This window comes from Dioscorea cayenensis, unplaced genomic scaffold, assembly GCF_009730915.1.
Source record: "Dioscorea cayenensis subsp. rotundata cultivar TDr96_F1 unplaced genomic scaffold, TDr96_F1_v2_PseudoChromosome.rev07_lg8_w22 25.fasta BLBR01001403.1, whole genome shotgun sequence".
In the NCBI taxonomy this organism is placed as follows: Eukaryota; Viridiplantae; Streptophyta; class Magnoliopsida; order Dioscoreales; family Dioscoreaceae; genus Dioscorea; species Dioscorea cayenensis.
In genome coordinates, this window is record NW_024087794.1 from 42,898 (window position 1) to 66,074 (window position 23,177).

Sequence of the window (23,177 nt, forward strand, 5' to 3'; positions counted from 1 at the left end):
CAAATGGTTATCTGGATGTGTGTCACGTGACTCATGCATGGTTTACCGTGGTGACATTGGATGCCGTTTCTATAAACCTCAACGTTTTAAAGACAAGAAACCAACATGCATTGTTTAAGTGGGGGTGCATTATTTAACTCGGACTGAATTAAGTAACGATAGATACTGAGTTAATTTTGTTTGGTTTTGGTTCAGTATTATATTTTATGGTTTCAATTTCATTTTTTTTTCCTTTTTTCCCCCCTTGAAAAAATAGTATTTTTGTTTGGTTAAATTTTCATAAATTTCATTAAGTCACCTCAACAAACATGACTCATATGTTTTAATAATAATTGATTTATAATTTAAATTATAATAATTGAATTTATTATAATTTTAAATTTTTCTTTCTGAAAATTAAAATTTTCAAAATGATTTAAAATTAATTGCACTTGATGACCATTATTATGTACCAATAATTATTATTACTTTATTATTGCATATATTTGCTTTCACATTTTTTTTTTAATTTTTAATAGATTATCATTTTTTTTCCTCTCAAGTGGATAGGTCAGACGTTCGATTAATTTTCAAAACAAAAGATGAGTTTTCATGGTTCCTCTATAGTCTATATATAGAGAGGTTGGTTTGCTCATACATTAAAAGTCAAAATACAGTAGTAATATTCTTAAATTATGAATTGAATTAATCCAACCAACTCAACTAAATGCACAACCTATTTTCTAGTACTAAAAATTTTAAAAGTCCATATAAAAATACTTCACAAATAGTGTTGATGTAAATAATAAAAATTTTAAAATTACTAAAAAAACATACTTCCGAGTTTTCATCTTTATGTATAAAATAAAAAAAACACATATTAAAAGAGATCTATCTTTTATAGAACTCTCAGGCCTAACTTCTCACATAACCCAGTGGCTTCTAAAAATCAGATGGATTAAGGACAAAAAAAAATAATAATAATAATAAATTAAAAAATAATAATAATTTTGAGATGTGAGCCCCTCTAAAAAATCAAAATTATATTTTTAGTCCTTTAAGGATAAAAACGTAATTAAATCATATTATTATAAATACCCTGTGGCGCCTCTGTGTCGGTTCTCCGTCTTTCCCATTTTCTTTGTTTCAGAGCTCACTAATCATGTGCTCCTCCGCCACTTCCCTTCTCCTCACTGTAGGGTTTCGCCAAACCCTAACTTCCCCTTTCTCTCCATTACCGAGGTGGGCGTTTGATTGCCGACAATCTCATCATCTCAAGGTTTGCATTCCTTCCCTCTTCCTACATTTGAATCCTTTTTTTTTTGGGTCAAATTTTGAAAATTTTGAAGTTAATTATGGCATAGGAAATTCGGAATTGGGGATGCTCTCGTCGGCGTTCGATTCTCATAGTTTCTGCGGTTGATGAGGTGTTTTTCTTCATAATGTTGGGATATTTCATGCTTTTGTTTTTTGAAACTCATAGTTTTGCTGGATTTTTATGGTGTAGAACTCGTCTCGGATTTCTATGCTTCTGGAGGAGAGTGATGAGAACTTTGGGAGGTCTGTAGTGGTGGAGGATAGCAGTGGGAGTCATGGCGAACAGTCGAGTTTTGTGTTGTCTTCTAATGAAGGACAGAGTTGTGATAGTGATTCGCATGTTTATCCTCTTGCGGATGTGGATTTGTCGTTGAGGAAGGAAAGATTGGAAGCTCGAAAGGAGGCTCTGGGGATGAGTGCTCACCGGTTTTCAAATATTGTTCCTAGTAAACCCAAGAGAAAAAGGTGAAGCTTTGCAAGACTTGTTTTTCTTTTGTAGTTTTGCTACAATATTATTCTTCTTATTTTCTGTTTTTTTTTTAAGATTCTAACAATGTTGGGCATAAATTCTAAGAAGTGTTCCTTTTAGAAAATATTCAGAGGAGGCCCATAGTGAAGTTCCTGTTGGATTTTGTTTCTCTTTATCTTGAGTTTTGTATTGCAGTATTTTGTCTTTGGTGGCTCTGGTGTACTCTGAATAGCATGTTTATTGCATTTATGTCAAGTATCTTCATTTAGTCCTTAAGTTACAATTTGATCTTCTCTTTGTTTCTTTGGTGGGTCATTCCATGGTTGTTCATAATTATGATGTTCCCATCTGTATCATGCGAATGATAGACTGGGTTTTAGCTTCTCTTGGACTAAATGCGTGGTTTATGGGTCTGTAAATGTGATTGATGAACTAGCACTAACCTACTGGTTAACTTTACAACTTTACATGTTTAAATGCTTTGATATCTATTATCTTGCATTGCATTTATGAATGGCATTCTCTTGGCTGAGTAAAACCGCATGGTATGCGTATTTATTCAGGATTGATAAGGATATACTGTTTATTCTTCCTGGACACTAGATAATGTGGTTTCTTCTTTTTTTCCTTTGGTTAGCGAATTGACTTCAATTTGTTTTTTTACTTTTATGTCAGAATTCGACCGGGAATCTTGATTAATCTGGGACTGATGGCATTCCTAGTTCCATTTCTCTTGTTCTTTGACTGGTGCGCATGGAAGATTGTTAGGTTGCCATTGGAGCCTTTTTACTTAACTCACCCTTTTCTAGTATCAGCTGTTTTATCCACATGCGCTGGATTTTTGTATGTCCCCATGATTGATAACATGAGGGTCCATCAGATCCTTAGAAAAGAAGGTCCTTCCACACACACATCAAAAAGAGGGACCCCTACCATGGGTGGATTGTTCTTCATTCCTGTGGGCATCATTGTTGCAAAACATGTAGCTGGTCTTAGTTCTGTTCAATTTTATGGGGCGGCATTGGCCACACTTGCATTTGCTGCCATTGGTTTAATGGATGATGCTTTAAGTTGTGTCAAGAGCCACAATTATGGTTTACCAGGATGGATTAAATTGCTTTTGCAGGTGGTCCTCGTTTCTCTCTTAGTCCTTCACAAAATAGCCATTGGTTTTTCATAAAATGTTGCAAATCATATCGTCATGAATATTCTTTTTCTATGTGCTGTTTTCAGGTGGCTGTTGGGGCAGTGTTTTCTTTATGGTTGAACTCTACCAATATATCGACGCCATACAACATGTATATTTTCTCGTAACTAGTAAGATCGACACTGTGGATGGTGAAAATATTAGTGATGCAGTATCCCATGTATTACTGATCTTGGTCTTAAAACTCTTATTCAAGTGAAATTATCAGCTTTACCTAATAATGAGCTTGCCAGTTATAAGTAGATTTTCCAGAACACTGCCCAGGCAAGTTAGTTGAAATCATCTATATGAATCTATCAAACATATAGCAAATGTTACACCAGAGGTATATGCCATGTTCTGCAAGATGTTATTGACTATGTGAATATTTGACAATGTTTCTCTATTATCTATAATACCATGCTTGCTTTCTCTTATTAAACTGTAAGTTGATTATGTTGTATAAATCAAATCATTTCTTAAGTTTTCATGATAATGTTATGTTGCCTGGTTAAACCTTCATACCTTTTAGTTTGTCATGTATTTATACCCATCCTTTTGATCACCCCAAAGATGAGCAATTTTCATATTCCATGAGAATCAATCAATATCAACTGTACTTAGTGATTCAAGTCAGACCTGGATCATTAAGCATTGAATCAAACTTAGTTTGAGCACAAACAGTTAGGAATTAGGTATGGGGGTTGGAGTTTTCTGAATTATTTCCCACCTAAGTGTTTGCAGACTATAAGAAGTACAGCCTGTGCATAACTTTGAATTTTAAATCTTATCTCCTACTCTAATAGTTCAGCCACAGGATCTTGCACTATCTTCATAGTATTTGATTTCTCAAACATTGGAAACAAAGTTGTGTTTCTTAAATAAAGTTAAAATCTTTCAGATTGTGGGTCTATTGCATTAAGATGGCCATCTGTGGCAAATGATTGGGAATGTAAATGGTCAAATGCTTAGTCTTGTGTAAATGATAAAACTTGTTTATGTTTTATGAACTAGCATGTGGTCTTTTTCCTTTGTAAATACACGCATGGAATTCTAATAATTCTGAGCTGCTTGTCATTTTTGGGTTAGGTTATTATTAAGAGGTTCTCTTTTTCTCCACACATTTTGTAAAGTTTGATATTGCTGACTTTTCTCCTCAATTCTTTACATGAAGGAAGTTGCTAGTTCCTCTGCCTCAACCATTTGGCCTTGTGCATTTGGGGAAATCATATCTAATACTAACAGCATTCTGTTTTGCCTCTATGGGCAATGGAGTCAACTTGACTGATGGGCTTGACGGCTTGGCTGGAGGAGCTGCTGCTTTGGCATTTATTGGAATGTCTGTTGCAGTGCTTGCTATTTGTCCAGGTTGGCAACAATCATTGTTTGGTTAATATTTTTCATTGGTTAACACTTGCTGAATATCTAGGTCCATTGCTGCTTTGAGTGCACATTTGATTTTTTTCGTTTAATGGCTAAATGCTTTGAATCTACCTGCCTTGTTTTTGTCATTCCTTTATATTTCACAAACAGAAACGCAATGCTATCTTTTTAAACCCTTACATTGTAACTAGGAAACTGCATTTGTTATCCTTCTTTATTTAAATGTTTGCAGCCTTTAGTCTTAAGTTGCCAAGGCCTGTCAATATCCTTTCTTATAATGTTCATTTTTGAGAGGATGATTTGGTCTGCATTTCTATGTCTTAAGGAAACTTAGCAGTATAATATAGTAAGACCTCATGGTTGATTTTGCTACTTTTGTGCTATAGGCAGCAAAGATTACAATGTGGTCTGTAGGTATACTTCCCAACTTAACTAGCTAGTCTGCTCAATGTCACATCGTTTCTACTCATATTCTGTATCACTTGCTGTAAATTTCTTTAATGGAGTTTACTGTTTGATGGTGTGATGAACCAGAGCTTGCTGTTTTTGGAGCATCAATGGCTGGGGCATGTATTGGTTTTCTTTTCCACAACAGGTACAAGGCTTCCATATTTATGGGTGACACCGGGTCATTAGCATTGGGTGGAGCACTTGCTGCTATGGCTGCATGCACCGGAATGTTCTTTCCATTATTTATATCTTCAGGCCTCTTTGTCATGGAAGTGTTGTCAGTAATAGTGCAGGTATGTATCTCCAATTTGAGTTTCCACTTATTAGTGTTAATGCCTCATGAGATTGAGACCATACCAACTTTCGATATACTTTTGAACAAGTTATAGCAATCTCACTTGCATTGATGGGCTGCTGCTGGCTGGATGGAACTTAAAATTATCTGCCCATCAATTCAAGCTCCTTAACATGAATTATTTGTTTGTGATTTAATTAGAATTTATGTCACATATTTAAATCCCTTAAAGCTTCTGTCCATGAATATTTTTCTCTCTGTTTTTCTTCCTTTCTGACAACATTTAGTTTATTCAGTATCTCATAGTGTGCGTGTAGTTTTCTCACTGTGATAATCGACACTACTTGGTCTCATTATCCTATTTCTGAATCGTACAGAAATTCAATTCACCAAGTCAAAGTGTTGAAGTTGTACTGGTTACTTAAAGAACCATGTATTATTCTTTGTGCCCAATTTGATTATGATAGCAATGAATGGTAGTCATAAATAGGGGTAAAACATAATTATTATGCATCTGATTTGTCAGTGGATAACCAGTGGAAACCTTTATGGGCTTCTGTTTAGTTTCCCATCCACGTAATGAAAATGAAACTAAACTAGCCTTTTCCTTGTATTGATTATGTATTAATGAGAGATGGGGTTCTTTGGTATAAAAAAAGTGTCTACCTCTTCCAATTCTGTCCTCCAAACTTAGTGTCTCATAAGTTGAATTGGAAGAGCCTTCTAGTGTGGATAACCTTCTTTTGTGTCTGGGCTTTTTGTAGTTTGTTTTGACCACTAGTTGCCTTTTTGGGGCACATTGAGAAGTTTCAGCTATTTATTGTTCATATTTTTGAATGACCATAACCATTTATCTATGTGGGACGTTGATACATGCTGATGTAGTTTAGGAAATAACTGAATTTGGTGTGTTGGGCTTATATCTTTTTGCAACCATAAAGTTGGCTTTCTCTACTGGTTGCTGCTTGATCATACGACCTTGCTTATATAGTAAAATGAATTGAATGATATATGAGTTCATCCATCAACTTCATAGCACCTTATTTACTCCGAGTCTTCATGTGTCAGGTTTTTGTGATGAAGATTACCAGAAGGATTTACGGGGTTACACGCCGTTTCTTCCGAATGGCACCAGTGCATCATCATTTTGAATTATGTGGTTTCCGCGAGCCCATCATTGTTGCCAGTGCATACGCCATCTCATTCGCATTCGCTCTCATAGCCGGATACATCGGTCTTATTTCAGCTTGAATTACCAGAGAATTTCTAAACCTTTCTGTGCCAGTAGCTGTTCATGCAGGTACTTCCCCATCCAGCCATCACTCTCATTTCCTGAAGCCATATATTATGTGTACATACTTTGAAAAAAAAAAATTGAGTCCTAGAAGTTCTAATTTGGTTGGTCATTCTCATTGAAAGAGAACCACAAATGAAGAAACAAAGATAAGGATTTTTTTTCACATCTGATAAAGACTTTTAGCCTTTGCAATGAGTTCCATGTTCAATTAGTCAATACTAATCATCTAATTCATAAGTAAGGCATTTCCCATTGGATTATAGTATAAATGAAGAAGAAAAAAAGAGGACCATGAGTTTTTATTTAGCATTTAATTAGTGATTATTTTTTAAACCTATTTATTGACCAGAATTAGATAGATCCCACCTTGTCTGGGCCAATCACATGCATGAGACACTTAATTTGACTTGACTGAGCAACCAACCTACCTGAAAATGACTTATTGATATGCCCACATTTACATCATGACTTATCTTAGAAAATGTTCTATGGTTGCTCATAACTAGCACTTCTTAATCTTATTATTATTGTTGTTGTTGTTGTTTGGGAAAAAGATGAATGGGACGTGCCATGAATACAGAAATTATTTTTGGTACCATAGCTCTCATTATCAGTATCAATTTGGTAAAAAAAGTGCAATTTTTAACTATACCTCTGTTTTTATTTTCCCTAAAATAATTTTAAAAAAGCATGTAATATGCAGTTGTCTGTATCCACTTTACTTATAATAAGTGAATGCTTTCCGTCCCTGTTTGAAAATATCTTTAAATTCTTAAAATAAAACATATATATATATATATAGTTGTCAGGGTAAAATTAAATATATGGATATAGTTTTGAAATTAAAATTACATCTAAAATATCAAAAGTGTTGGTTCAAATGGTATATGAATTATTTTGCTTAAGTAAATGGTTTAGAGTTTGAATTCTTGTTTATATAATAAAATACTTGTAGCTCAAGTCCAGTCTCTTACAAGATTTTTAATATTTTAACTTACCATTTGGTAGGATAAAAAAAATAATAATTACAAATGTGTTAAATGTTAAAAATATTTTTTCTAGTATATCATCGCCTTTCTTAATAAAGGCAAAATCTGGAGTAACGGGCGATAAGCAGTGTTTGCATAGGAATAAAAAATAAAAAGAAATTAAAAGAACTTTTTTATATACTTATTTATGTATTAACATATTTTCAAATTCTGATTTGATAAAATTAAAAAAATAATAATAATAAATATTTATACTAATAATTTTTAAAGTTAATTATTAAATATATCCGTTCAAAGAAAATTAAATTTTTAATAAAAAAAAAGTATTTATTATAACTTGTTTGATTGGGGGAATAGGATAGGACTTTCCCCCAAACCAAACAATATGAAAAGGTTGTGAAGCATTTTAAATGTTTCATTACTGTTGTACAGGTGTGTGGTGTATATATATATATATATATATATATATATATTTTTGGGGGTGATTAAAATAGTAAAGCAGGGATTAAATAAGACATGAAGGTAGGTGAGAATGATTGAAGTGTTGAAGAGTATCTCACAAGGCCATGGAACCACGTAGATGTTTTTATTTATAAAATTATTGAAATAATGCAAATAAAAAATGACTGGGTTTTCGTTGGGTATAATTCAGAATATAGTAATTTATTTAAATGCATTCCAACCTATCATAGCAAATTAATTTTGGAATAATTTGTTGAATACATTGTTTCTTCCAGTTTTTTATAAAATAATATTTGTAAGGGAATAATTGTTATTAGTAAACAATTATTATTTATTAAAAATATGTATAAATTATATGAATATTTACCTTTCTCCGTATTAATAAATTCAAAGGAGTTAAAGAAAACTTTTGTTTTTTAAAAGCCCTAACAACCCCATAATACACAAAAGAATTGGATTTACGGTTTAACACTATTTATTTACCTATTTTTATTTAACAAAGTGACAAAGTATCTTTATCATGCATTAATTATTGTTTTGAATACACCTGATAAAGAACGCATGTACATAAATTATTAGTTATCACTACTTAAAAAAAAAAATATGACAAAATTATGCTTATGTTTATCTATACTTGTCTTTTATGAAGAAATGCAGAAAATGACGAATTCGAATCGTCTATATAGGGAAATAAAATATCAACTATTTTAGTATTTATAAATTAATTATTTAATCAAATCTTGACTAAAAATGAAAAAGGATTTATCATTTTCAATTATTTTCTAAATAATAATAGCTCTACATGTCATATGAGTAGAAATTTAATTATATTAAATTTTAAGTTAATAGAATGTGCTCTTGGTCAATAGCTACATTCTAAAGGATTAACAAAAAAAAATGTGTTTTTTTTTTTCTAACACATTTAATACAACAAGATTCCTTTTTTCTTTCTTGTTTAGGAAGAAGCCAAGTATATAAAATGTCGTTTCTTTGTGATCCTATCTGTATTTATTTTGTTCCAAATAGGCAAATATAATGAACCTTTCACTCATTTTCTATTCAACTTTGTTAGTTAATTAATTAATTAATTAATTGGCATCTAATAAATTATTATCAAACAGGCTGGCCAAAGCTTTCATCATCTTTATACTAGACAAATGGAAAACACTTACTATCATTAGGATTATTTATTTATTACTGTTAGTTAGGTGTCGTTTCTTGAAAAAGAGAATTGACTGTGAGGCAGTGGAAAACGATGGTTTTCAGTTAAAAGAATTGATGGTTTTCATGGTTCAATTTATTACTCAGATATGGTCTGAAATCAACAAATGTGTAGATTTTATACTTTTGTAAAGTGATGGTTTTCTAAAATGATTAAAAGTGATTTTTTTTTTAGTGATTCTGATACTCTATTTACAGTGAAAGCGCACTGAAGGAGATAGTGATCTTTTTTTATATGTTGCTCAAAACTTTAAAGTCAATACTCATCCACAACATTTATTTATTGAAAATAGTCAAACTCCCGTCCACGTTTTGTCCCATCTCATCTTTCTATCTGATTGTCCAACACAGATCCCAACGGTGCGTTATAACTTAGACTTGTTATGGGTTGACTACTTGACTTTCTAAAAAGCTCAAATTAGAAGGGTTGAAATCTAAACTTAAAAGCCGGCAATTGCCGATTACCAAGTCATCAATTGGTATTCGAATTCTCACAAAAATATTTTATAAATATTAAATATTTGATTTGCCAGTGATGATACATTTCTATGAGTATAAATAGTAGTTATCCGTAAATAACTTTAGTGTACACATATGCATAAGATTTGTTTTTATGGCCTCATTTACTATGTTGAGGATTGTGCATGCTCTTATTTTCTTTAGCGGTTTTATCACTTGGCAATAAAAAAAAACACTGATTAAAAAATATATTTTTACTAATGAGAAATATATATGTTATATATCCTAAAAGTTTTATTTTTTTAATAAATGTTGCAACTAGTGTCGGTTTAGTCCAATGATAAAACATGAAAGTCTCATATCTATATGAGAAATTGGAAAGTTGAATCCTTCTTCACTTATAGGGAATAATGTAATAATGATTTATTTATTTTATAAAAAAATTTGAATCAATAGTTTAGCTATCCACTTTCATAAGCACAATATTTATTAATTGTTAATTTATAGTCACATGCTTTTGCAATTATTATTTATAGGAAAGGAATTTTAAAAAATTATTAAAAAAAAAAACCTTTCTTTTCTCATTCATATTGAAAAACATTTATATACACATATATTTTAAAATTAGTCTTAGTTATAGAATTATATATATATATCTAAATAAATAAATAAATAATTTAAAAAAAAAAATGTACGCATCTTAGCATCTTGTTTATAGTCTTAATATAATCAAAACCGAACCACTTGTGAACTGCCAAACTATCAGATAAGTATTATGCATGCATTACATTAATACAACAATTATAGTGTAACAAAAGTGTCTGTTTAAAAAATTCTTCATTATGTCTAGCAGAAATATGATTTCATTTTGTCTGGACTTCATATGTTTCACAAAGTTGTTAAAAAATAATAATAAAATATATAAATAACATTACATTATTGTTCCCTAGTCTTAAAAAACCATCTTATACTTATCCATACAAAAATTTAAATCATCCAAGCCCTCATGTGACTCATTTTAACAGCAACAAATTATAACATAATTTCTAATAAATATATATTTTAAAACTTTTAATCTATTAGTGTTTTAAAAGCCAGTAAATCACTTAAAATGAATATTTTTTAATACGCATATAAAAATTCAAACTCAAAATCACTAATTCAATTTATCCAAATCTTTCCAATTTAACCAACTATATTAATAAATTAATTGTAAATTTTTAATAATCTAGTGCCAACTCACTTTTTTTATTAATATATATATATATATATATATTTTTTTAAAAAAATATTTAAATTCAAATAATATTATCAGTATTATCTAAAAAATAAATTATAAATTTCTCTTATTTAAATAAAACTATAAATATTTCACAGACATAAAAAAAGTATAATCCACAACTATAACAACAACAAATATATATATATCCTCACTTTACATAAAATTTAATTAAATAATACAAAAATTATGTGTTTTTAAAAAGTTAAAAACACATGAATTTTTTTTTGTATGTATCCTGCTTTGTTGTTTGCAAAATGCTATAGACGTGGTTTATTTATAGACGTGATTTATCATTTTTTTAAAAAATAAAAAAGTATTATAATAATAAATTCAAAATAAATAACACCAACCTTAGAAGTTGAAAGTTGAAAGTTGAAACACCCACTCTCCCTCCCACCTTGAAAACCCTCCCACTCAAAACAAACAAACAAACAAACAAAAGAAAGAAAAAAAAGCTTGAGAGAGCTCGATCAACAATCAACAATCAACAATCAACAATCAACAATGGAGCTCGCCTTCTCATCCATGGCGCTACCCTTCCTCGTCTGCGCCATCGCTCTCCTCCTTCTCTACGAGCAACTCTCCTACCTTCGCAAGAAAGGTCCTCTCCCAGGTCCCACCCTCGTCTTCCCCTTCTTCGGCAACGTCCTCCCCATGATCCTCAACCCTACCCTCTTCTGGCGCAACCAAGCCCTCGCCGCCTTCTCCTCCGGCCTCTCATCCAACTACCTTCTCGGTCGCTTCATCCTCTTCATCCGCTCCACCGATCTCTCTCACCTCATCTTCTCCAACGTTCGCCCCGATGCCTTCCACCTCATCGGCCACCCTTTCGGCAAAAAGCTCTTCGGCGATGATAACCTAATCTACATGTTCGGCGATGCTCACAAATCCCTCCGCCGTCGCATCGCCCCCAATTTCACCCACCGCGCTCTCTCAACCTATCTTCATCTTCAGCAATCCGTCATTCTCTCTCATTTCTCTCTCTGGCTCTCCCAATCCAACCCTCAAATCCCCATTAAACTCCGCCTTCTCTGCCGCGATCTCAATCTCGCCACCTCCCAGACCGTCTTCGCCGGCCCTTACCTCTCCGATGATTCCCGCCGTCGATTCAACACCGATTACAACCTCTTCAACATTGGTCTCATGGCTCTCCCCTTCGATCTCCCTGGCTTCGCCTTCCGCCGGGCTCGTCTAGCCGTCCGCCGCCTCGTCTCCACTCTCTCCTCCTGCGTCTCAGCCAGCAAGACCCGCATGCTCGCCGGCGCCGAGCCATCCTGCCTCGTTGACTTCTGGATGCAAGACGAGATCCACGAGCCGGCGCCGGCGACCGAGGACGAGATCGGCGGCTACTTGTTCGACTTCTTGTTCGCCGCCCAAGACGCTTCCACGTCATCACTTCTTTGGGCCGTCGTCTTGCTGGATTCCCACCCTGACGTATTGGGCCGGGTTCGGGCCGAGGTCTCCTCAATTTGGGACCCATTAACTCGTGAACCGATCTCACCCGACATGATCCGCGAGTTCAAGTACACCGAATCGGTGGCTCGCGAGGTGGTCCGGTTCAGACCACCCGCGACGATGGTGCCACACATCGCTGGCAAGGATTTCAAGCTGACCGAGAACTACGTTGTTCCTAAAGGAACCATCGTGTTCCCGTCCGTTTTCGAGTCGAGTTTTCAAGGGTTCACTGAACCGGACCGGTTCGACCCGGACCGGTTCGGGGAGGGGAGGGAGGAGGACCAGGTTTTTAAACGCAATTTCTTGGCTTTCGGGGCCGGGCCCCACCAGTGTGTGGGCCAGCGCTATGCCCTGAATCATCTCGTGCTCTTCATCGCGCTTTTCGTCTCGCTCGTTGATTTCCGACGCCACCGAACGGACGGCTGCGATGATATCGCTTACGTGCCCACCATTGTCCCTAAGGATGACTGCCAGGTGTACATCTCTCCACGGTTTCCCGGTTTCTCCTTCTCCTCCTCCTCCTCCTCGTAATTTTTATTTATAATATTTTTTTAAAAAAAATTTTTTTGCGATTTTATTAATGAATTGTTTTGGAGTGGATTTTGGTGAGTGATTGAAGGGTTGGGTGATGAATAATGAATGATAACTAGGGTTGGTAGTGGTGGTGGTCTTGGTCTAGGTAAAAGGGGGGAAGGGGATGGTATTTCGTCTTCTTGGAGTTTCTATTTTGGATGGGTTTGGTGTCGTATAGTTTGTGCATGCATGTTCCTTTTGTATTTCATTTTCTTTTCTTTTATTTATTTATATATTTATTTTTACTTGTTTATTAATTGGACCATAACAATCTTCACTTTTGATTGTTTTTTTGTCATATGTGAATTGATAGTATATTGCGGTCTGTTATATTATATGTGAATTATATATTATATTTATCAAAATTATAATCATTGGTTTGGTTTAGTGATTACTCATTATTTGTTATGAAGTGTGAATTTTTTCATATAATTTATAAATTTATTAAAAAAAAAAACAAGGATATGTTAGTTTGGTTATTCTACAATTTTTTTTTTTAGTCTGTGTATCACTTCTGCAATTAAAAAAAAATTAGTATTTTTTTAAAATTTTTAAATATTCAAAGAGATTAAGAATTTGAATTCATGAATTATTCATATTTTTGTTTAAAAAACATCTTATCATTTTGAATTTGGATTTGGTTTTGTAGAAGGTAAAATAATAATTAATCTCTTTATTTTTGTATATGTGTGTATATATACATTCAGGAAGTTGTCATTGGAAACTCAAATTTCTTTTTTTTTTTTTATGTTTATATTTATTTATGTATACTAGTGAATTAACTATTCAAGTTATTAATTAGTAGATAGTACATGTGGAGGACTTATCTTTGATTCTTTATTCACATCACCAAAAGAAAAAGTAATATTATTGCATTTTTAATGAACACAGAGAGCAGGGCAAAGTTGGTTTTTGTTCTCTCCTACTAATCATTGATTAGTAAACTAAATCAGAGCTTGATCCAAGAAGAAGATGACTTTAATTGTGGTTATATATATATATATTTATATATTAACATTGCTAATTCCAATACAAATCATAAACTAAGGAGATTCACTTAACCAAGTTGTCATGCAATGCATGTTAATTAGGTTTGCGAACAAGTTGTCCCATTTGCATGAATGTAATGTTAGTTTATCTATCAACTAACCTTGGGCCATGGATCTTATTCTAGTTGAATAAAGTCAGAGGATTGGCCTGCATATATGTCCTAGAAAAATCATGTGCTCCTTATTAAGGACTTGCTTGGCTATGTCCGACCTAATTGAACTGGATCCGGTTGTTAGGGTGGTCCTGTTCTTCCCCTAAAAACTTTGTAGGCTGAGACCTGCTATATTGAATTATGTGGCCCAGATTGATCAACCATGAACTGGACCTTGGTTTTAGTGGTTCTGAAATTATACTTTTTTTAAAAAAAATTGATTCTTAATCACAACATTTTAGCATTGTTGTTTACTATTTTATATGGATTTAATTTAGATGTTACAAGACATTGTTTTTTAAATATAATATATATTTGTTTTGTTTGATATATTTTATGCATTTAATTTAAAATTTAAATTTTTTTATTTAATAGAATATATGTTTTTTAATTTATTTGTATTTATAAAATCTAGTTTGACCTTGTGAACATACTAGCAAAGATTTTCTCTGATTCAAAAGTTTGGGCCGATTCTGAGTACCTAGATAATGTTGGTAAAATATAGGTGAAGGAAAAAGTGAATGTATTTTTTAAAAAATTATTTTGATGTTAATCACAAGGAGCGCAAGGGTATTATATACATGTATAAATCCAAAAATTTTAGTGGCATAGTTCCAACTACATCCAGTGAAAAATGGGAATTATGTGTAAACATACATATCATATTCTCATGTAAATTTGGTTTGGATTGATATATAAAAGATTTTCATGATTGTCCGTGAATATCATAATATAGTTATCATAACACATTAAACCACTAATTTAACTAATTATGTCTTTAAAACTAATGATTTATATAATTTAATACAAGTTTTGATTAAAGTGACATAGAATTTATAAAAGAATGACAAAAAGATAATTGACAAACAAAGGCACTGATTATAAAATAGAGATTAAAAAAAAATTTAATGCAATTTTTGTTATATCCTATTGATTACTATGCCTTAAGAGAGAACTATATTCCCATAAACATCATGATTTGGCAAAAATTTAATTCAGAAAACATAATTCTTACATTGTTCTTTGCTAGCTGTAATTGGTTTACACTTCCTCACATGCAAATATAATGTCTTGCATCTCAAGTGAAAAGTTGGCAATGGACTGGCTTCAAGAATGGGAAAAGTCTCTGAGATGATATAATATTAATTAAGAGTTGCATGATGAGGAGGAGAATGAATGAACTTACTATTGTTTTGATTGTGTGGAGATCAGTGGGGTGTATATGTGTGTGTCTATATCTATCTATATATATATATATATATAAATATGAATGCATGCAACTATTAATGATGTTTTTGTGTGGTTTTTCTTATTCTTTTTTGGATTTGAAGTACTAATTTTACTTTTTTAGAGATTAACTTGGAGCTTGATCCTCCAACTTGGAGCTTGATCACTCTTTCTTTCTTTTTCTTTTGGTAGAATCCCAAATTAATCACTATATTATCCGAAATGTCGCCTTTAGTCACTATGGTTTTTATTTTGCCCTTGTGAGGTCCTTTTTATTATTTCAATAAGCAAAATCAAATCCTGGCCGTAACGGACATTTGATTTTCCATCCACATGGGTTGACATGGCATTTTTATATATATATTTTATTATTAAAATATTATTTTTAAAACTTAAAAAATCCGACCCGGATCCGAAACTTAAATAAAAATTAACTTTTAAATGAATTTTTATCAAAAGCTAATGGCCACCATCCTCCTAGCCGCTGTCATCTTCGCCATGGCTGTCATCGTCTCAGTCGTGATGGTCGTCACTGCCGGCAATTTTTAAAAGTTAATTTTTCTTTCCACATAGGACGGGCCTTCCTTCACACCAAGGATCGCTACCGGCAATCGCCGTCATCGTCGGCAATATACTCATGCCAAATTTTATTTATTTTTTTAAATTTAAATTCTAATTTTAGATACTAAGCTACTGTAAAATATAAAAGAAAGAAAAGTTCATCAATATTGATACTTCCAAATTTTTAAGCTTTTGTTGTGCATCGAATCCCTATAGAGATCAATTCTAAGCTGATGTAGATTAACTCAAACGAAGTCTCATCAATTCATTTCATTGGAGAAAACAGAAAAAAAATATATATATATATAAACCAGAAATTGTGTTGTTTTATGTATTCAATAAAAATGAACAAAAAAGTTTTCAACAAAAACAATGGCTTCAATTTTCACTTGACTAAGAAACAGAATGATATATAAAAGACTAATTATGATGAACAACACCATTGTAACATCCTGTTCTGTATACATGAACAAAACATCATTCCAAACAAATAGCATGCTTCAAACTACATTGATGATACCAAAAATCATCTGATCATATTAAAACCCTTTTCATTGTCGTCTTGACCTCCTCCTTGCCTTCGAATCAAAAGCACAAAGAGCTCGGGAGCGCGGGACGCACCGACCAGCGAGATTCCCCTTTCTGATCAGCACCATGAACACAAATCCCGTGATATCCGCCCCTTCCTCAGCAGCGCCGCCCCCATGGTGAGAAAGCCGAAAACCCCTCTGTAGAGGAACAAGGCGTAGATTGTGGGACAGATGGAAGGGTTCGGGCGCAATGAGGGAGAGATGGAAGCCTTGTACCAGGATCGGATGGAGATGATGAGGTTCCAGGAAGGAAGATGAGAGGAGGATGTAGACGATGAATAACAGGGTGACCTAGGTCCTCTTAATGTTGTTTTAAGTTTCGGATCCTGGCCCAACGGACCCGGATCCGCTTCCTTAAGTTTAAAAATTAATATTTTAATAATATAATATATATATATAAATTCCATATCAGCCCATGTGGATGGAAAATCAAATGTCCGTTACGACCAGGACTTGATTTTGCTTATTGAAATAATAAAAGGACCTCACAAGGGCAAATAAAACCAGAGGGACTAAAGGGGCACATTTCAGATAATACAGGGATCAATTAGGGTATTCTACCTCTTTTTTTTTGTCTTCTCTGATATGTATAGCACTTTCTTGATATATTTATCAATTCAATGCATAACTTATACTAAAGGGAAACTCAATCTAATTCTAAGGGTATATGTATATATATAGATATATATGTATATATGTATATACATGCACAGGAAAGAAGAAATTAAGAACATATATAACACCAAGCAGAGAAAACACAACACATACTCCACTTCATAATGCAATGTCCTTCCATACACACAAACAAAACACCACCTTCACATCCAAAGAATAAATCTAAGACAAAAAGGAAAAAAAAAGAGAAGTAGAAGTAAAATACAGAAGAAGATAAAAATAAAAATAAAAAAGAGGGAATACATTCAGACATCATACAGTATTTAAATTCTCCACAAACAGATAAAAAAAAATTGTTCTGCTTCAGCTGACAAGCTCATTGTCAGTGTGCACAGCAGGACGATCTCCGGCCGCTGCCGTTCCAGATGACATTCTCTTTAAGCTCTGCTGATGGTACACTAGTCTCAATCTTTCTATCTCCTTCTTTAAAGCCTCTTGATGAGCTACATATTCATATAATTAACCACATTATACATTTAAATCAGTGACATTTATTTCTGATGCAATTAAACACATGTACAAGTTCAGTGTATTCATGAACAAGATGACAGAAAACCAGCAAATATATATATATATATATATATATATATATATATTCAAAAATATATATGATTACCATCTTTGAAGATCTTGTCTTGAGCTAGAGCAGCAATTCGCTGTTTGAGATGACTATTGCCAACAGTGAGCACTGAGCGTTGGTGATCAAGAAATGCTACTCTTGGTGACATTGCTGATACCTCACTCTTCATTAATCCATCAAACATAACATACATCACATTCTAATTAAGATGAACCTTAATTTTCTTAATAAATCAAAATCAAAACATACATATAAATATATATATATATAAATACCTGCAATGTTGTGACACTACGTTCAAGTTCTGAAATATATTGCAACTTCCGCACTCTAGATCTCTGTGCTGACTGCCTATTTGCCAATATCCTATACCACAACAACACACACACATAAATATCTTTATCTTTATCTTTATCTTTATCTTTATCTTTATCTTTATAATAAATTTCAATATATATATATATATATATATATGGAAATTAATCACCTCTTGACTCTCTTGGGATCCATGATAGATTGGTCGGAGGGAGGGGTGAGAAGCGGTGGCTCAGTCTTGCAAATGCTCTCAGCCTCGTTGGAGGTCCGATGTTCGGAAGGCAAGCAAAGCTTCTCTTCACTAACACTGTTGTGATCGGAGGCTGAGCCGCCGGAAGACAAAGGCATGTCATCGGAGAACATAGAGATGAGTTGATCATCATCCAACTTATCAAATTCATGCACTGAACCACATGCAGTGGTAATCATTGGATCTGGTTCAAGAAAAGCAACAGAGTCACTCACTGATCTCCGGTGAGCACTTCGTTTAACCGATGTGAAGTCTAGAAACTCATCTACCCATGATGTTTGAGCTCCGGTTGTAGTTACCGGAGCATCAAAAGAGGCAGAAGACTTGACACAGTTGTTAGTCATTGTGTTGTTTGGAACTTTTGGTGGCAAATGAGCCATGTTCAAGAAAGAAGAAAGAAGAAGAAGAAGAAGAAGATGATGATGATGATGATGATGAGCTTAGTTTGTTATGGTGAGAAGATGAATGGAGGGAGAGAGAAGGAGGAAGGGAGGGGGACAGGTTGGAACAGGGTGGTGTCTGGAAGGGAAGGGAGAGAAGAAGTTAGGGTTTCAACGGTATAACAGGAAAGACGCACGGGTTGTCTGATTAGGGTTAAGTGGAAGGATGATGTGTTCCCACGTGCCATTGTGACCGTGAGATTTTGATGGACTTTTAGACTTGTTCTGTAGTACTATTTATGTACTATTTTTTTCTTCTTTTTTTATGCGTGTAAATTAACTAAGGTGAAATTAATTAAGGCAATTATAATGGCTTTTTAAAAAAAAAAATTTAAAATTAATTAAAAAGAAATGTTGTAGTTAAACTCATGTGTTTATGATTTTTTTAATGTAAAAACATATATAAATCACAAGCATTTATTACCGTATGTATAGGATTGAATTAATAGGATTTGTAGTCCTTAATTATTGCAGATTATTAAGAAAAACATTAAAGTTTTCACCTATGCATTCTCACCAGTTAATATGGAGATTGATATATAAATCTACACTCATAATCGGGTACATGTGGTATCACAATATTTAAACGTGTTTTATTCAGGTATTAAAGCACCCGGTAAATTAAGTTTTTAGCTTTTGGCAACTATTGCATTATTGTTTGGCTTATACTGTATAATAATTGAATAAATTATAAAATAGTGACACAATGGATAGAAGGTTAAAGAGGTTGATGGTAGGGAGAGGAGTGTCATTCCGTACGTAATGGTTATGGTATATATATATAAATATATGTCATAATATTATGTTTTATGTTAGTGCATGATCCAAAATTAGAATTAGAAAATGGAATTTGGATATTTTTTTTCTTAATAATTTTTTTGATATATGAGCTGTGAAACAGTGATGAGGGAGGTGTTGCATTTCTTATTATTATTATTATTATTATTATGAAAATTAATTATGGTTTTTTTCTCCCATGTGCCATGTGAGTGTTGTGCTCTCTCTCTCTCTCTCTCTCTCTCTCTCTCTCATGCATTATTTTTGGATAATTTTGCTTGACATGAGGCGAGACAAAGAGGAAACAAGAGAATTTTAACCTTGTAATCTTCTTCTAAACAATGAGAAATAATTCAATATGGTAGGAAGTATAAGATATATATTGTTTGTTTTAATTGGAAAAATAAGAAATTTTATTTAGGATAAAAATCAATATTTACTTCACATAAACAAATTCAGTAAAATGAAACAGATTTGTTCAATTCATTAACCAAAAACGAAAAATAGCACAAATTTCAATTAGGCATGCCATTGGTTTGAAAAATAAAATAAAATTGAAACCAGCTAGCTAATAAGCATTAATTGCTCGAATTTGTAAGATCTGAATCTTTATAAGCATGTGACTAAGATGACTCATCACCAGGAAACATAAATAATTAAAAACCAACTTCTCATTGTCACAAAAGATGCTCGTTTGTGTATTCAATGGTCACATCAACCTGCTCAAAGTGATACACTAGTCCAAATCATAGCAACTGGTGACACTGAACGTGATCATAATTGACATCTAATTTTCAGTGAAACAACATCCAAAAAAACAGTTTCTGCAGTTCAATGCAGAAACCTGCAATCTCTGATCTCACAATCACAATCTACAAACAAAACAGCAGCTAAACAACAAATTATTAGAATTAAACATTCATTTAGATAAAGAAACATTAGCATAAGATAATGAAAATGAGAATGGTGCAGAGGCCCACAAAAGATAGAATGAGAAACAAAAGCAGCAGTGCATGTGGATGATGGAAAAGGACACCAATGTGGGCAAACACAGGAGCCCCAGGGGAGACATGCACACGAGGAGGCCAACTTTCAATCAATTTCAACTGGTGGTTGACATTCATTCTCATGAATGAATATATATACAATTAATCCTGTGAAATTCATTTCCAGAACAAGCTTAATAACATGATGATATATAATCAAGTTCAGAGTATATTTCAAACAAAAGGAAACAAGAATCATTCATAGATTGAAACTTTCATTCAATTTCTATGGGTGGTTGACATCCATTCTGTGAAATTCATTTCCAGAACAAGCTTTTAATAACATCATGATAATCAAGTTCAGGGTATATTTTTGAACAAAAGGAAACAAGAATCATGGGTAGAAAAACTTTCACACAAGGTAAGCGGTAACTTTATGTTAAGTGGAAAAAAAAGCACATACCTAAGAGAAGACATGAAATGTAGGACAAGTTGCAGGACAGCTTGGTAATGGGGATGCACTTGGAGCCACAGCCAGATGCCACTAGTGGTTCAGGACAGCTTGCAGATGGCTTTTGTGCCACTGTTTGGGGGCTTCTGCATATGCTGTGAACTGTCGCTGTTCGTTCCAGCTGGTCACAAGATCTAAATACAGATATACTGTACAATGTCTCCAAAGTAGTTAGGCTATAAACACACATTGATTCCTAAGAAACTGTCATTGAGAAACATGGGAATTTGATACTCACTTGTGTGTTGATAATAAGTGACCTGATTTTCTGCCATTTATTGGGATCTGCAAAATGATGTCTTCAGTGGCAGCTGATGCATGTGGAATGCATCAGTATTGCACTTTGCAAGAATAATTGAAATGAAAGTTTACTCGAAGATAGTTTTTTACCATGGGAAGTTTGATTCTCGTTGCTGAATCACTGAAACTTCACATAGATAAAATATAAAAAAAAAATGATGCAGGAAATAAACAGAGAAGCACTCGCCATGAGTGTCCATTAGATAATCAAAATAAGGTGGTGAATAAATACATAAAGTTAGCAAGGGTGTCACAAATAATAGAGACCCATAAATTAACCCTGATCCATGTTATTCTCCACCTAAATGTTACATTCAGGAAAAAGTTCAAGGCCCCTGAAACATCATCTATTATTGTGGCTAGCTATGATGACAGAACAGATACACAACTGATTGCAAACATGCTTGAGATCAAAACTGCAGTCTCTATCTATAATAAATTCTCAATTTGATTAGAACTTGTATAGGAGAATCAATTCTCCTGAGAGCAATCCAAGTAACAGCCCAAGCATTTTCTAGAGAACATGACACAGGAGAGGTAACATAACTTCATAAAATTACTAATTACTATGTAAATAACTCAATGAAAAAGGCAAAACCATCGAGTGTCTCCAATTAAGAACAACAGCAAGTGGGCATGACAAAAGATTGTCAAATGCAACACATCATTGAAAAAGCTGTCGGGAAACTCAGAAGCATTTGTTTCCAAGTCAAGAAAACTAGTTGCCCAGGATGAAAGCTGGCAGCTACCCAACTCATGAAGTGGGTGTGATTAAATTCAGCAATGAATATGCATTAAATCAAGCGAAAATACCACAGTAACAAGGCCGAACCAAGGCGCAAGAGACACTTAGCTGTCATTTAAATGACTAGCCAGGGTCATATTGCCCACTCCCAAGAATCAAAGGTTTAATATGCACAGGACTATTGCTGTTTACAACAAAACACACCTTCAACCTGTCCATGTTAAAAGATTTCTAAAAACAGATAGTCATGTATAAGAGAAAAGTGGATACATGTACACATGTTTCCATGATCACCAAGTTCGTGAACATGTTAACATATAATATGATCCTAGGTAAATCAGAATAAGATTAATTTCTCAGCTTGGCAGTTCAATCGGCAATTGTCAAGAGTTACTGAAACCTGCCCTGGATGTGAGTTCCTCAGAACTAGCCAAACTAGGACCAGATATGTCTGAAGCAACCTTGGTTCCTGTGTCTTTTCAGATCTGAATATATCCGAAGTTCAAGCATAGGGAAAACATGAGCCCATATTTGTCAGAAATATATTCGAAATTTCAGTTTTAGGCCAGAACCCAGCCCATGGCCTGAAGAGAGAAGCTCAAGCCAATTGGTACCACTGCTTATCATTAAAGTTAGGTAAATTCATCGCCTATTACCTGCCAAAATGTCTGGAGGAAAGAAAGATACCAAAAAGATGGACCTCAGAATTAAATCCATTAATCAGAAGATGGAAGTCTGAATCAGGATTCCAACAAATTATCTGTCTTTTTAGTAACAAAATTGCCTAGATAGAAGCTTATACAGTATTGTTATTACAAGAACTTATCTTCGAGAACTAAATGCCTAACTAAACAAACATAATTGTTTTTCAATAATTCAATCAAATGAATCCTGGGAGAGCTTTGAAGTTCAATCAAAGCAGCAACTGATAGTTCTTCCCAAAAAATAAATATTTCTATTTATTTATTTATTTATTTTTGGCTTTAATAGGCAACTCTCACCTATGAGATTCTCAAAATAATAATAATAATAATGAAGAAGAAAACATCCAAACTTACAGCCAACTCAGCAACATGGCGTAGTTGGTTGAAATAAAATTATCACATAAGCACCAATAATTTGTCATCCCTTTGGGGCCCTATAGTTTAATTCCTTAAGTGGGAGACCCCACACTACGCTGATTGGCAATTTGACATGGCTGT

At 33.5% G+C, this 23,177-nt stretch overlaps 3 protein-coding genes and 1 long non-coding RNA gene across 4 annotated transcripts; 2 read left to right on the forward strand and 2 right to left on the reverse strand.

The window, feature by feature from the left end:
- Positions 1-1,119: 1,119 nt before the first annotated feature.
- LOC120256341 (phospho-N-acetylmuramoyl-pentapeptide-transferase homolog) lies at positions 1,120-6,563 on the forward strand. Its single transcript, XM_039264039.1, has 8 exons — positions 1,120-1,258; positions 1,344-1,406; positions 1,487-1,761; positions 2,441-2,891; positions 2,999-3,063; positions 4,126-4,319; positions 4,869-5,077; positions 6,148-6,563. Exons 1-8 carry the CDS (start codon positions 1,142-1,144, stop codon positions 6,328-6,330), a joined length of 1,557 nt encoding a protein of 518 aa, XP_039119973.1. The 5' UTR covers positions 1,120-1,141; the 3' UTR covers positions 6,331-6,563.
- A 4,603-nt stretch (positions 6,564-11,166) lies between these two features.
- Positions 11,167-13,062, forward strand: LOC120256342 (cytochrome P450 710A11-like). The gene has a single exon (XM_039264040.1). It carries the CDS (start codon positions 11,294-11,296, stop codon positions 12,773-12,775), a length of 1,482 nt encoding a protein of 493 aa, XP_039119974.1. The 5' UTR covers positions 11,167-11,293; the 3' UTR covers positions 12,776-13,062.
- Positions 13,063-17,145: 4,083 nt separating this feature from the next.
- Positions 17,146-18,823, reverse strand: LOC120256343 (basic leucine zipper 61-like). Its single transcript, XM_039264041.1, has 4 exons — positions 18,139-18,823; positions 17,927-18,017; positions 17,688-17,814; positions 17,146-17,514 (listed from the first exon to the last, which is right to left on the reverse strand). The coding sequence occupies exons 1-4, from the start codon at positions 18,594-18,596 to the stop codon at positions 17,375-17,377; spliced, it is 816 nt and encodes a 271-aa protein (XP_039119975.1). The 5' UTR covers positions 18,597-18,823; the 3' UTR covers positions 17,146-17,374.
- A 1,213-nt stretch (positions 18,824-20,036) lies between these two features.
- On the reverse strand, positions 20,037-22,976 carry LOC120256346. The gene is made up of 3 exons (XR_005535276.1): positions 21,169-22,976; positions 20,883-21,079; positions 20,037-20,587 (listed from the first exon to the last, which is right to left on the reverse strand). It is a non-coding gene; the product is annotated as an uncharacterized LOC120256346 (long non-coding RNA).
- Positions 22,977-23,177: the final 201 nt, after the last annotated feature.

Bases quoted from the DNA above. Each gene is read 5' to 3' on its own strand.
- LOC120256341 (XM_039264039.1), top strand. From the start codon at position 1,142: ATGTGCTCCTCCGCCACTTCCCTTCTCCTCACTGTAGGGTTTCGCCAA. The intron at 1,762-2,440 runs GTGAAGCTTTGC...CTTTTATGTCAG, and splicing joins AGTAAACCCAAGAGAAAAAG to AATTCGACCGGGAATCTTGA. The intron at 5,078-6,147 runs GTATGTATCTCC...TTCATGTGTCAG, and splicing joins TGTTGTCAGTAATAGTGCAG to GTTTTTGTGATGAAGATTAC.
- LOC120256342 (XM_039264040.1), top strand. From the start codon at position 11,294: ATGGAGCTCGCCTTCTCATCCATGGCGCTACCCTTCCTCGTCTGCGCC.
- LOC120256343 (XM_039264041.1), bottom strand. From the start codon at position 18,596: ATGGCTCATTTGCCACCAAAAGTTCCAAACAACACAATGACTAACAAC. The intron at 18,018-18,138 runs GTGATTAATTTC...GTTGTGGTATAG, and splicing joins GATCCCAAGAGAGTCAAGAG to GATATTGGCAAATAGGCAGT. The intron at 17,815-17,926 runs GTATTTATATAT...GGATTAATGAAG, and splicing joins GTAGTGTCACAACATTGCAG to AGTGAGGTATCAGCAATGTC.